Below are 15,309 nucleotides of genomic sequence, written 5' to 3' on the forward strand. Positions count from 1 at the left end.
TTAGAGAAAATAAAATACAACACTTTTATTTCCAGATAAGGACACTGACTTTAAAAAAAAAATAGTAGCCCCAGCCACATGCAATTCTGGGTGATTAAGTAACACATGAATAACCAGTTCTCTTGTCATGGATTTAGAAGCTGCAGTACTGTCGCTGACTCCTAAGGCATTTGTCTTAAATATTATTTTAAAATTATTTCTATTAGCTTTCTAAAATGCACTAACTACTATTCAATGATCCAACCTATTACCCCTTTTATCCTGTTTTTAAAAATAATGCTTTTTAGCTGACAAACACTGAAAACAACAACAAAAAAAACACTTGAAGACTTAATGAGAAATGGTCCCTATGATAACGACTGGCTTCCAAAATGCCACTGTATAGGACTGGGATAAATGCTCAGTTTTACTCAAACTCCATGACAGTCCATTATTCCATATTAAAAGAAATGGTTTCTCAAAGCAGAACCTCTTCTTCCAAAGTCATAGAATTCTCCATATTTGAGTTGCTCTGAAATTCAACTATTTGAATTAGATTATCCAGAATGATATTTTAGCTATTAAAAAGGACAGACATGCTAGACAGTTATAGGAGGGATCTCTGGTAACTGAGGATTATTTGTAGTATCTTACCTGTAAGACTGAACATGCAATGTTGCTCCTATGCAGACAAAACCTTGGGTGGAAAATACTATGGGCTATTAGCTGCCAAAGTCACCTCACTGCTCTAAATAAAACCTCTGCACATCCTCTTTGATTTAATCCACACACAGACCTAACCTAGCCTAACCATGAACTCATAAGCTTCCCCTGCCACAAATCTTAAAATATTCCTTAGACTAAACATCTAATTTATATAATTTTCAACCTTTACCTAGTATCTTCTTACATTGTCACAAGTTAACATACACACACACACACACACAACACAATTTTTGTTAACGATTTCAGAATAACAATCTACAACAGAAGGTGGCATTTTTTATTTTAATGAAAAAAAAAAAAAGCAAAAACCCTGTAGGCACCTGGAGTAAACTAACCCCATTAGCCTTATTTTCTCATGTTCTGTTGGGAAAACAATGGGACTCTTCTGCCAGTAATAAAGAGAGAGCACCATCAAAAACAGCTCCTTCTGGTCTGTAACAATTAGTGCGCCCATGCTTGATTCTCAGATTGGAGCTACAGTAGGGAACCCAGCAATATCCATGAGGGCATTAGTTCCGGGGCTGCCTGCTAATATGCAAGTCTGCAGATGCTCAAGTTCCTTTTATAAGACAGCACAGTACTTGCACATAACCTATGCACTACTGTAAATCATCTCTAGGTTTCTTATAGTATCCAACACAACACAAATGCTATGAGGTTATTATACTGTATTGTTTAGGAAATAACGACAAGGAAAAACAAAATCTGTACATGTTCAGTACAGATGCAATGTTTTTTCCTGAATATTTTCCACCCATGGCCAACTCCATGATGTGATCCACAGATAGAGGTCAACTGTATTTCTGGTATTTGAAAATTTATATTACAGGGTATAGTCAGTGGAAAGAGCACTTTGACAAAGATATCACACAAAGAACATAAGAAAGGGTGAAGAGCAAATGGCAATTATTAAGAGGTTTTCCAGCCCTGTTATCCTAATTAAACACATAGTTTTCTTCATCTCTCCACTGCAGAGGGAAATACAAGCTGAGAACGTAAGACATTTGTGTTTTGAGCACAGAATGGTTTATCAAAAGCACTTAATTTTTATGTAGTTTTCATTTTCAACTAACTTTTTTATTTTTGAGAACTACCAATGCCTAACCCAGCTATGAAATACCACCTCTGGCAGCTGTAGTCAGAAAATGCGTTGGGACTACAGGAGGGGTTTTAGGATGGGATACCAGCTCCAGAAGTGAGCAAATCATATACTCTTTGTTGAAAAGTGAGCAAATCACAGATACCTGCAGCCAAGAGGTGCTATGAGCATTGGTACAAGTAAAAGATCACCATCAACTGTTGCGTGAATGCTAGGTATTTCTATTTATAGATACTGGCCCGGATATTTAGGGCTTCTCCCAAAAGAACTGGAAATTCAGGTCTCTTTTAACATGCAATCTGAAAATAAAATATACAATGAAGAATCTAAAGTATTTGGATAGTTTCATTCAAGACTCCAAGTAAAAGGATGAATTGTAACATGTTTTTCTTAGAACTGAGATATCATCCTTTGTCCATTTCCACATATTATCCCTGTCTCTTAATGAGTTAGATATTCAATAATTTGTCTTTATCAGCAAATGAGGCATTTGTGTGGTTATTCAGAAAGACAAAACAATCCCCAGTGGAAATGCAAAGTGTTTAACATAGACAAATCTTTAAGAACCGGTCCCTTTCCTACTACAAGTGTGTACATTCCAATAGAAGGCATGGTGAAATGGAAAGGCTCCTTGAGAAAACATTACAACTAATCATTACCTGATGCCTAATGTTTCTCACCAAACTTTTATTCCTTACCCTTTCCATGAATCTATTTAGGGTAACTATCAATAACTATCAAATACATCATTTTTCCCCCAAGAAATACTAGATTTAAGACTTGTCCCAGGATCTTTAGGATCAGAAAGTTAATCTGTTCTTTGCTAGCAAAGGTGCTGTAATTATTGGTTTTTGTTTAAAGAGAGAGATCTCTAAAGTCCTAGAAGTTCTTCTGAGGTCAAAAAGGCATAAATTACAATGTGGGCAGAGGAAATACTGGGTTTCTTTTAAATTTTAAGCCTGGCTTTCTTTTAAATTTTTAGGCTGCCCTGTGTCATTTCTTCTGTAATCATAAACCACCTCATAAAGATGAATGTTTTTTATTATGAAAATCGCTGTTACAAGCCAACATTCCAAAACAGTATTTTAACAAACACTTGTCTTGATTATAAAGTAGAGCAGAAACCATGATCCTTCTTCAAAAGTAATTAACATCAGCTTGAGTCACTTCACATAAATCAGGACACTCCATATGTTCACCGCAGTGGGTAGGAGATGAGATGAGGGAGAGCACCTATGTTATCCAAAACAGCTACTAGTGTTACTGGTACAGTGTAAACCAAAAACTTACAGTAAGACATTTTTTAAAAAAGGAAAACACTAAACTGATGAGGTGCCACAATACTTTAGAGATGGAAACAGTCAAAGCTTATATTCTTTTTCTTTCCATCTTGGGTTCAGTGTGAGGTATAGGGAAGAACCACAACACTAGGTTGGGGATCGATGCAGTTCTTTGCTTCTGTATTTCCCAAACTTCAGTCCTGCTCCAAAACAACAGCTTGTATGCAGAAGCTCTTCGGGCTGCCAGTCACAGGCCTTGGAATACAGCATTTGCACATAGACAAATAAGGGTTCCACAGCAGCTGAGTGGTGCTTCAATTCCAGTGTACTCAACTTCCTGCAGCATATTGAGAAAACCAAAACCAAAATTCCTATGTTCCTTTCACTCAACAGGCAGAAGGCTCCTATTTAGATTCATTCTGTGTCTTGGGTCAGGATGTGGTAGTCACTACATAGAATCTCTCCTATCATAAATATCCTGGTGGAAAAGCTTAGAAAAAGTTAAAACTGCAGTTCAAAAATTCCTCCTTCCCCTCTCCAAGCAAAGAAGCATAACACACACAAGATTGGAAAGGATCTAAAAAGGCATGGTGTGGCTACTACAGTTTTTAGTACAATCTGCTCCTTGCAAAGAGATCTGGGGTAACTGCAGATGGATTCAGGCAAACCAGAAACTCAAAAATATTCATCATTAACTTCTTTAATGCAAGAAGAGATGCTGAGAACTTGCCTTACAAATCCACATGGCTGACATACCCTTCACTTCAGGAAGGGATATCCTTTTTTTTCCAAATAGATGCATGAAATTTCTGGGACTTAACAAAGGCCAAGCACTGGTCTGATTGATTTCTATCTTCTTTTCCATCCTCCCTTTAAACTAGTCTTTTTTGTTTTGTTTTGTTTTTTTCCTGAGCTCAGGGCTCTAGTTTGTAGTAAGGCTCTGAAATAACAACCAAAATAACACAGTCCTTTTCAATTTTCAACACCATTTTTTTCACCACTACAAAGATTCCAGATGGTGCTGTGACCCTTGGTAGATGATAATCCAGTTTTCAAGCTATTATGCAGCCTAGTTAAGCTTCTCACGCTGAATCTGGTAGTAACATGCCTGGAAAAAAGTTCAAAATAATTTTCAAATTTACTTTTAAAGAAATTACATAAACAAAGCAATGAATATGTAACCAAAGAAAGAAAAATCCTTTATTAAAAACTAGTGACCGAATAAATTCAGTTGCTTACACTTTTCCCTGTTCCTGTCAAGTCCCCCATACAATGGCTATTTCTTGTCTAGTTGTAATTAATATAGATAAAATTCTGCATTTTTTCCTCTAATTCTAAAACAAACAAAAAAACTCCTTACAAGATGTATGATATTCTTCATCAAGTAGAAATACCATAATGAACCATTTATGATTGAGCAGAATATACTGATCTTTTAAAGGTATGCTAGAACAACTGTCATCAGAAACACCTGGGACATTTAACAAACAGAGATTAAGTATCATTGCAAATCTAGTGAGCCAGAATTCTCAGGAATCTATTTTTAAAGAAACATCCTCAATGTTTCTGAAAGTGCCTAGGTCTGGGAATAATTCATACTATAAAGAACACCACGTTCAGATAATATATACCATTTTTCTTTTTTTAACTCCTTAGGATAAATTCCCAGGAGTAAGATTACCCAGTCAGATTCAACATATCTGTTAATAACAATTTATAGCAATTGTAATTATAACAGCAAAGGATGACAGCTATTTACCCATTGTCAATGTGGGAAATGATTTCAATATAAAGCCATCAGCACTGGGCATAATTTTGACACATTTCTGCTAATTAAGCAAGCACAAAATGATATCTTGTTTAATCAGGAGTACTTAGATTTTCAGCAAGTTTGAGCATTTTTCCACATCTAAACTCACTCATTTAGTCTCTTGTTCTCTGTTTAGAGGCACTCTTCATGTAACAAATACTAATAATGCAAGCAATTTGCAGCCAGTGTCTCCTAGTTTCCCCCCTTTTTCAGTCTGTTTAATAGAAATGTTAATGGTTTTAATTACAAGTTTTAAAAGTTGTCAGAAATCTGACATTAAATTCTAGTTTTTTTTCATTTCAATTTACCTGTTTTTCTTCTCTCTTCCTTTCTGTTTAAACCCCAAAGCATCTATAACTTGCTAGTCTACCCTTCCCCCAAACTGCTAATAAGCTTTATTATTTATTAAATAATTCCTCTCTTTTCCATTTTTTATTTGCCTTTTCCATTTTTGATGCTTCTATTTTCATGAGAAATTTTTAATATAGTGCTGTCTATACAGGGGCTATTGCTTAGGTATTATTTATTTCTATGACAGCAACATACTATTTCATCTGAATTATTATAATTTCATGATATTCCATTAACTGACAGAGTGAATCTATTTTTCCTCCCTCTTCTTTTGAAGATATTCTGTCTGTTGCTCTTCTGATAAACTTTAGAGTAATTCTACGAAATTCCAAGAAAAAATTCAAGGTGGGAAGTGAAAATTACTTCTAATAAATCCCTAGAGGGTATCCAGATCAGAGAGCCTCATGTAACCTATTGGTTATAGTAAATACAAGTGAAAGAAAAAGATGGAATTCAAATTCATTATTTTCATGTTGCCTCTGTGTCTTTCCTTAGTTTCATTACATAGTTCTACTGCTGGATACTTTTTAGGACACTAAGAATCCTCTCTGCTTCTTTTCTAGAGTTATTTATATAAATGTAAGCATTTATGATCACTTGAAATGTTCAATTTACAAAGAACATTGGATAATGAATAATTTGCTTTAGTATACTGAAGAATAACTGACTAATCCTACTTTTCTTCAAAATGTTATCATGCTTTTAAATATCAATAATGTGCTTTTCTAAAGGTATTTAATGTTTACAGTAAAAATTTTCTATAAAGAAAACAGTTAATGACAGGTTTATAATATAGTAAATGAAGGACAATTTTTATTATTAACTAATACCTACACTCACCTTCAAGGTGGTGAACATTATGCCCTGTTCCCCATGCTGAAGATAGGGGTCCATTAGATCCTCAATGAGATGTACCTCAGAGCCTAAATTCCTAATCCTGTTCCAAAGAGAAAAAGATGCTAAGTTATTTCTGCTTACAAGTCCATCTTCCTTTTTAATCTAGGATGGGAAGAGAAAGAACAACTCAATAAAAAGATAATACCAAGGCTGGGGATGTAGCTCAGCGGTAGAACACTTGCCTAGCAAGTATGAGGCCATGTGTTCAACCCCCAGGACCCCAATAACAAAAGGAAAAAAGGTAATGTCATGGTGGAATGGATTAAGAGAGTGGATTGTTTTTCCCCCTGGTAAGAGAGCATATTCTTGGCATCAGTTCAACAAAAGTAAAAAGACTCGTTAAATAATGATTTAATAGTAATAAAATCAGAAAAGATAAGCTACCTGGCCCGTAGCACCACATATAAGAAAACAGGGAACAAGTCATCCATGGACCACAAAAAGTCTTCCTGCAGCGATGCCAGGACACTCTGAGAGATCTCCTCAAAAGTCTGCTGGATAACCTTAAGTTTGTCTGATGGGGTAAATGTTGTGCTGTTGTGGGAAACAAAACAAAACAAAAATATATCCTCTCAAAGATAGATATATAGCAAAGACCAGATCTTAATATAATATCTTAATAAACTAACCACTACTTTGTGTGATTTCTCCATAAATCACAGACTTATTACCTGATCTGCTGCAGACACTCTACTGCTGAGGCAAAGCAAGCATCTTTTGTGGTTGGCAAAACCTACAAAATGAATTAACAAGGGTCAGAGAGGAGAGCTGTCTTTTTCAACAAAAATAAGTGCTGCTGATGGCAGAGTGCAGCTCACTGGTGGGTAACGGATCCAAGTAAAATGGAATTTTTTTTTTGCTATCTTGAATCCTTCATGGCAAAGAAAAACATATTTACAGAGGAAACTAAATTCTACTATACCTTTTTACTCTCTCCAAGGATTGACAAGGTCACTGGCCAAAATTTCCTAGAATGAAATCCATAAATTATTAATATATAGTTACTATGATAGAAAAATCCCCATAAAAACAGTTGACAGCTGTATTAGCTTTCTGGTTCTCGTTAAAAATAACTTCTGCCGATTGGCTAAGCTTTAATACACATTCCAGAAGTGATTTAAGAGTTTCTAAGGGCTGGGCATGGTGGCACATGCCTTTTATCCCAGCATTTCTCCTCTTATAACAGCAGCTTGGGAGGCTAAGGCAGGAGGATTAAAAGTTCAAGGCTAGCCTCAGCTATTTAGAAGACTGTCTCAAAATAAAAAATAATCTGGGGACGTAGCTCAGTGGTTAAGTGCCCCTGGGTTCAATCCTTGGCACAAAAAAAAAAAAAAAAAAAAAAAAATTCTATTATATTTCTACGGGATTTATAATTCTACACTTCAACAACCCTGTGCACTAATAGGTACTGGCCAAAATCTTTCCTTCATTCAGTTTCATCTAATTTTTACTTATTACTATGTTATTGCACTATGGGAGGGGGGATGTTGAAAACTGTGCAATTAAAGTTCATTCACTTTTTTTGATAGCACAATATATAATCATGAAACAGGTAAGAGATCAGCTTTATCACTACAGGAGAAAAAAGCCAATGATTATTATTTAGCATTCCCCTGGACCAGCAGAAGTTTCTTTAAGTATATCCAGAATATTAAATTGCAAATTGCAGAAGAGAAAAAAAGGAAGAATGCCAAAGACTGAATACAATTACTTTTATTTCTGAGGAATATGAATATAAAATGTCTTTGAGCTAGGTGTAGGGTGCACACCTGAAATCCCGGCTGGTGAGGCAGGTGGATCAAAGCTAGCCTCAGTAATTTAGCGAGTATCTAAGCAACTCAGTGAGAACCTGTCTCTAAATAAAATATATTTAAAAGAGTTGGGAGGAGCTGGGGATGTGACTCAATGGGGAAGTACCCTTGGGTTCAATCCCTGGTACCAAAAAAGTATTTTGTTTCAAAGAAGTACAAAATAGCAAGATAACTGATATTTAACCTATATATACATAATAAAAATCACATTGATAATAAACAGTTTCATTCTCATCTCCAAATACTCTCAGAAATAAGAAATATTAAATATCACGATATTGCTAAATAAGATATACAAATAAGTACATAAACTACAAGTCATATATATGTAAAACTAGATATTGAAGTACCAGACTCCTGATAAACATGATAGAGCTTCAATTAAAACCTTTTGGGTCTATTCATAACTGTTGTCCTTACCTCTGTACTCCAAGAAAGCCCAGGAGAGCAATATCTGGCTGCTTGTTTAGTCGAAGAACACATTCCCAGTAAATGTCTTCCTCTCGATCATTGTCCAAAGCATAAAGCATGAACAGAGGTGGGTAGAGGCGGGGGAGCAGCACAGGAAGCAGTAATCCAGAACTTGTTACAACGTAACTACACAATATTAGAACCAAATATAGAATCAAAGAGAGTTGCAGTTTCTAAAAGTCAAAAGTATGAATGGAAAATTTTAAGGAAATTATAATGCTACTCTCCTCTTTACATACAGAATTGACAGAAGGAACTCATCTATGGCCCCAGAGCTTCATCTTGGTCCAATTAAGAATTCTACTCAATAACTCAAAATCTAACTGAAAATCCACTATGTTTATACTTTGAGGCTGCTTTCTTTGGGATTATTCTTGGTAAGTATTATTTGTGGTTGCTCGTTCCTAGGGTATGCTAATAGAACTGAAGACCTTAGGGGAACCTCAGGTCTTTAGTTCTATTAGAGATCTCCTAACCCAATCATGTCATTGTAGAAATGAAGAAACTGATCTAGGAATCTCTGGATAAGATCATCTAGCTCTCACACCCTTTCTTCACTATCTCACCCAACTGCATTTACCCTGGCTCTGGTGATTCAGATCTGGAATCCGACTTTCCTGTGCAAAATGACTTCCTTTCTGACGGCAGAGGAGCAGAGAGAGGAATTGTGCTGCCCTCTTCTGGAAGTTCAGGAAATAAGAACCTAAGAAAGAATAATAAATATAACTGTACTCTGAGTGGCTGCAAAAAGTAAAAATACAGTTCCATTAGTTAATCCATTTCAAGGCCTATAAAATCAAACTCTATCATCAAGTAAGTATTTTACTTCTTTGAGGTTCTTAACTGATGCTTCCTACAGAATAAAACAGAGTGCAGCTAGTTTCTGACATAATGGTGCACACCTATAATCCCAGCAGTTTAGGGAAGCCAAGGCAGGAGGATCACAGGTTCAAAGCCAGCCTCGGCAATTTAGCGAGGCCCTCAGCAACTTAATGAGGCTTTGTCTCAAAATAAAAAACGAAAATGGCTGCAGATATAGCTCAGTGGTAAAGTACCTCTGAATTAAATCTCTAGAACCAAAACAGTGCAGTTAATAATATTTTAAAACCTTTATTTGCTGTGCTTTTATCCTGCTTAATTACTAAGAAATGAAAATTTATGATCTATACAAGGTATGTATTTCTTTTGGCAAAGCTTATCTGAGGTTATTATGTACTAACTCTGACCAGAAATCATTATCCTTAGAGTACATGCAAATACTAGTGGATATTACTTATCTGTTCAAAATTAAGGTAAATTTTGAAAGTGAAGATGCTGAAAGCTAATTTTCAAATGACCAAGAGACTAAATTATTGAGTTTGGTTTTTTCCCTAGGTTTTCTGGAGACTTTCCCCCTAGATTTATCTAACTTCTCGTATGCCTGTGGCCTCTACCATAAATAAGTTTATTGTCCTCTTTATTTTTATAGACTTAAATCTCCACCCTTCAAAAGTACCTGATAATTTCTATTTGTGTAGACTTTTATACCTTGCCTCTTCCTCTGCCCAAATTTTATAGTTGGGAAACTAATAAATATCATGAAATTTATCTTCATTATTCACATCTACCTAATGTCATCTGAAACACTTCCAGCTCAGTGATTTTGGCGATGGGTTTGGAGGGTGGTATAGGGGTAGTTTACTGGAGCAATCCAGAGGTGCTCTACACTGAGCTACATCCCCAGCCCTTTCTACTTTTTGAGACAAGGTCTTGCTAAATTGACAAACCTGGCTTCAAACTTGTGGTTCTCCTGCCTTGTCCTCCTCAGCTGATTGGATTATAAGGCACATTCCATTATACCTGTTCCAACTCAGTTACCTTTTAAGTGGGACAGACTGTTCCCTCAAAACCTGAAACACTTTCTTACCTTGTTCAAAGTCTCTGTTCAAATATTACCTAACTAGTTAGGCTTCTCTGACCTTCTATTAACATAGCAGCATCTTATCTCTAGCCATCTCATTCCCTTCCTTATTTTTCTCTAAAGTGCTAATCATCCCAATATCCCATGTTTTTTATTTGCATAGAGCAGTTTATTTTTGTTTTGTTTTGATTTTTTTTTTTTTTTTTTTTTTTGCCATGTTCACTGATAAATTCCCCCCAAAGCATAGAATGGTCAGTAACATACAGAAATACTCAACAGATTATTTGTTGAAAAAATTAATATATATGATGCTGTTGTCAATGGACAGGCATCATATATGTTAATAATAATCAGGCACAACAACAAGTGCTGGAGAGGATGTGGGGAAAAGGGTACACTTGTTCATTGTTGGTGGGACTGCAAATTGGTGCAGCCAATTTGGAAAGCAGTATGGAGATTTCTTGGAAAGCTGGGAATGGAACCACCATTTGACCCAGCTATTCCCCTTCTCGGTCTATTCCCTAAAGACCTAATAAGAGCATGCTACAGGGACACTGCTATATCGATGTTCATAGCAGCACAATTCACGATAGCAAGATTGTGGAACCAACCTAGATGCCCTTCAATAGATGAATGGATAAAATAAATGTGGCATTTATACACAATGGAGTATTACTCTACATTAAAAAATGACAAAATCATAGAATTTGGAGGGAAATGGATGGCATTAGAGCAGATTATGCTAAGTGAAGCTAGCCAATCCTTAAAAAACAAATGCCAAATGACTGCTTTGATATAAGGGGAGTAACTAAGGACAGAGTAGGGACAAAGAGCTTGAGAAGAAGATTAACATTAAACAGGGATGAGAGGTGGGAGGGAAAGGGAGAGAGAAGGGAAATTGCATGGAAATGGAAGGTGATCCTCAGGGTTATACAAAATTACATATAAGAGGAAATGAGGGGTAAGAGAAGAATAATACAAGTGGAAGAAATGATTTACAGTAGAGGGGGTAGAGAGAGAAGAGGAGAGGGGAGGGGAGGGGAGGGGAGGGGAGGGGGGATAGTAGAGAATAGGATAGACAGCAGAATACATCAGACACTAGAATGGCAATATGTAAATCAATGGAAGTGTAACATGTGATAAAGCAATCTGTATACGGGGTAAAAATGGGAGTTCATAACCCACTTGAATCAAACTGTGAAATATGATATATTAAGAACTATGTAATGTTTTGAACGACCAACAATAAAAAAAAATAAAAATAAATAAATAAAAATTCTTAACAAAAAAAAAATAATTCCTTATAGCTAAAAAGTGAAAATATCTCAAATGTCCATCAAAATGAATGAATAAATAAAATGTGGTATATCTACAAAAAAAATAATAATAATCAGGCACAAAAATTTATGTCAAACCTCATCCATTTTGTGGTTAGGTTTTAGAGGCATGTTTAGAACTTAAATACAAATAAGAAGACAACTACATTTCATACCAACTAGGATTGGAAACAGACAAATATTCATTTTAACCTTCTGAAACACTTAATAAGCAAGAAAACATAAAAGGAAATAAGTAACAATGGCTAAGGTTCATATTTTTTTATTGTTTATAGAATAAACAAATTTTTTTGAAAAATCTTTTTTGACATACTGGGAGTTGAACCCAGGACTTTACATTTGTTAAGCAAGCACTCTACCACTGGGCTATATTCTCAGCCCTTTTCATTTTATTTTGAGACATGGTCTTGCTAAGTTGCCCAGGCTGGCTTTATTTAATTTGTGAGCTTTCCAAGCAGTGCCACTGTGCCCAACTCATTATTTAATCTATTTAAGGACCTATGGCATAAAATCATTTTTTTGATGAATAATTTCCAAGATAAATGGTAACATTTATTATTCTTCACAAAGTTGTAATGTCTAGATTTAGGGTGAAGATACCCAGGCATTAATATACATTACTACTCTCTAACTTTCAGACTTCAATGAACAGATCTTTTACCTCACCAGCTGGAAGATTCGCTTAAGATAGGACTTAATCTCCTTTACAGCCTCCTGCAATAATCGGCGGTTGGCTCCCACGCCCACATATGTCATTCTATATACTGCAACCAGTGTCTCCACAAGTCTGCCCAGAGGGTGCAGAGGAGTGTCACAGGCCTGAGCAGGAAAAGAACCAAAGAAGTCAGTCAACACACATTAATAACAAGATCAATCAATAACAAGCAATTCATAAAGAGTAAATAATAAGCAATTTCATAAACAGTAAACATTTTCAAAATGTCAGGAGTCATTTTTTAGATCAGGAAAATTCAAATACTTTAACTTTTCTGAAAGTATTAAGTCTATCCAAATTATACAGAGCTGGAGTTTCTAATCTTTTCTCTTCTTTTTTAAATGATAGATACTAACTGCACACCTGTATAGGGAACAGTATGCTTTTGTGTGTATGTTTACAGTGTGTATGTTTACACACTGCATATTGATAAACTGAGGATACTGAGGTTATCCATCATCTCCGACATTTATCATTTCTTTGTGATGAGAACAATCAAAATCCTCTCTCCAGCTATTTGCAACTATTTGATACAATCCCATTAAGCATATTTGCCCTCTGTGTAACAGAACACTATCCCTTACTCATCCACAATGAAAAAAAACTACTAAGTCATAAAAAAGTACAAAATTCTGTCATTTGTAGCAATATGAATGAACTTGAAGATCACAATATTTAGAGAAATAAGCCAGCTGGGGGTACACGCCTATAATCCCAGCAACTCAGAAGCTGAGGAGGAAGGTTGCAAGTTCAAAGCCAGCCTCAGCAACTTATCGAGGTCCTATCTCAAAGCAGAAAATAAAAGAGGGCTGGGGATATGACTTGGTGATTAAGTACCCCTGGATTAAATCCCTAGTACCCCCACCCCAATAAAGACAAATACCACATGTTCTCACTCATATGTGAAACCTAAATGTGTTGAAGTCACAGAACTAGGGAGTAGAAAAATGGCGATTAGAGTTCCTAATCTTCTTAATCAAAGAATGCTTTTAACATCTTTAATATGTATTTCCTTCCTGCACCCTCTACCAATGCTTATCATACTTTGAACTCTAGCTGATCTTACAGGGTTGAGAAAGAAGTAAAGAGTATTTTAGAGGGTGAGGACAGTGTACTTTATATATGATCTCTAGTTTGCTAATGTTAGTAACAAAAAGCCACTTTAAATTCTTGTCTTAAGTTTTCAAGAACTATCTCAAATACCTTACAAAACTCAAAAAGTCTTATCCTAATAATGGGATAATCTTCATGTAGAAATGTGATCTTAGTACTCAAGAGAATTTGCAAAAGAAATACTCAGAAAGTAAAACCAGTATTAGGTTAATATTTGCATAATGTTATTGTAGTTTCATTATTAATTCACAAAACCAATGTAATTCAAACTCCAGTTTACCTTTATTAAGTACTTCTTGATGTCATCATATTTCTCCACAGAGAATGCACCAACATGCTGTGGAATGAATTCCAAACTTTCTAGTGTCTGAGTTTGTGAACGACTTAGTATTTCTGGACTGTAAAAAGGGAAAGGAAAGCCATTATGTATTTCACATTAAGAAAGCAAATAAGTGTAAATGTACACACAAAACATAGTTATGAACTAAGGATGAAGTAGAACATCAAGCAAAGTATTGGGCCCAGATAAGTTCAAAAATGGTAAACAACCTGCCATTAGGTACCCTGTTAACATAGCACTCATTCAAATGGCATTTAAGATTACTTCATACCAACTACAATAAATTAATGATTTTGCTCCAATCTAAAACATGGTGTTGAGAAATCTGTGACATTAGTTTGAAAAGAAAACTGGTCATAGACCTGGTTACTGATAAGAGGAAAATGGAATAAAAACAGGGGAGGAGCTGAGGGAAAAGGAAAATAAATCAAAGGGCAAAGAAAGAAATGAAAATGAGCTCAAGAAGCAAGCTGATGAGAGCATTCCAACAGCTGGCAAGGGAAGCACCTAATGGGTAAAGAGATGTTTTGGATGGAAAGGCTAATGACAAATCACATGCTAGCAACCAAGAGAAACTTTTGGCAAAGGCACTCTATTGTTATAATACAACCAGTTGGAAACTGGAAACAGCACATAATCATTATTATATTACTTAAGATATAATAAGATCTTTGTGGTTGCAATGTGGCTTTATGTACAAGTCCGTTCATTCTCAATTCTCAGGAATACCCACTGGCACTTAAGCAAGGTTAGCTGGAGGGCTATCAGCTAAGGTCTACACCAACAGCTATACAATGAAAACTGATAATTTGCATCACACACAAGGGCCAGTCCATGATTATAGTCAATTCTGGAAGTTCGAATTTCTTCCACCAACAGAATAGAAGGTAATAATCATGAACTACATTAATGAAACATTATAATCAATACCTCTTTATCCCAAATATTTTATAAAAAAGACTTTCATACATTTAATTTCTTAAAAATAAAATACACAGAAAAACAGCAAGAAAAAAAGATAATATAGTTTATTTTAAATCCTAATCAAAAATGGAATTGAATACCTTTTGGGACTCAGTATATACCTTTTGGGTATTGAATTAGACAGAAGCTAGATTAACCTCTCTAGGCTAGAATAACAATTATTACTTGTTAGACTTTATTGTGAGATATTTAAACTTCCTGAAAATTTTTTCAACCTCTGGAATTTAATTTCTATGTAATTATATTGAGCTCAGTATCTCAGTTATTTGAAAATTGATAATTTATTTAGAGAATTAAGTAACTTTTAGGAAACCACAATATTTGATTACTCAGAACAAACATTTATATTCTGAATAAATGGACACTTGATGAATTTTCTTTCCTCAATTCCTGAATATTAGAAAGCAACTGATACATGTAAATGAAAGTTGGCATAAATCTAACAATAAAGGAATAGCTCAAATAACTTCTTAGAATTACACAAGTAGTTTAATAA

At 35.2% G+C, this 15,309-nt stretch overlaps 1 protein-coding gene across 4 annotated transcripts in view; it reads right to left on the reverse strand.

Moving 5' to 3' along the window:
- Window positions 1-2,827: 2,827 nt before the first annotated feature.
- The window catches only part of ALS2 (alsin Rho guanine nucleotide exchange factor ALS2), a 75,592-nt gene continuing 63,110 nt past the window's right edge, over window positions 2,828-15,309 (reverse strand). For all 4 annotated transcript variants that reach the window (XM_081261106.1, XM_081261105.1, XM_081261103.1 and 1 more), the window contains 9 exons: window positions 13,770-13,887; window positions 12,323-12,480; window positions 9,005-9,127; window positions 8,374-8,550; window positions 7,065-7,110; window positions 6,814-6,875; window positions 6,527-6,676; window positions 6,086-6,182; window positions 2,828-4,192 (listed from right to left, as the gene is read on the reverse strand). In XM_081261106.1, coding sequence (XP_081117232.1) covers window positions 4,154-4,192; window positions 6,086-6,182; window positions 6,527-6,676; window positions 6,814-6,875; window positions 7,065-7,110; window positions 8,374-8,550; window positions 9,005-9,127; window positions 12,323-12,480; window positions 13,770-13,887 — 970 coding nt within the window. In that variant the 3' untranslated portion in view covers window positions 2,828-4,153. The remainder of the gene's footprint in view (window positions 4,193-6,085; window positions 6,183-6,526; window positions 6,677-6,813; window positions 6,876-7,064; window positions 7,111-8,373; window positions 8,551-9,004; window positions 9,128-12,322; window positions 12,481-13,769; window positions 13,888-15,309) is intronic.

This window comes from Spermophilus citellus (assembly GCF_964194105.1).
Source record: "Spermophilus citellus genome assembly, chromosome: 11".
NCBI classification, from domain to species: domain Eukaryota; kingdom Metazoa; phylum Chordata; class Mammalia; order Rodentia; family Sciuridae; genus Spermophilus; species Spermophilus citellus.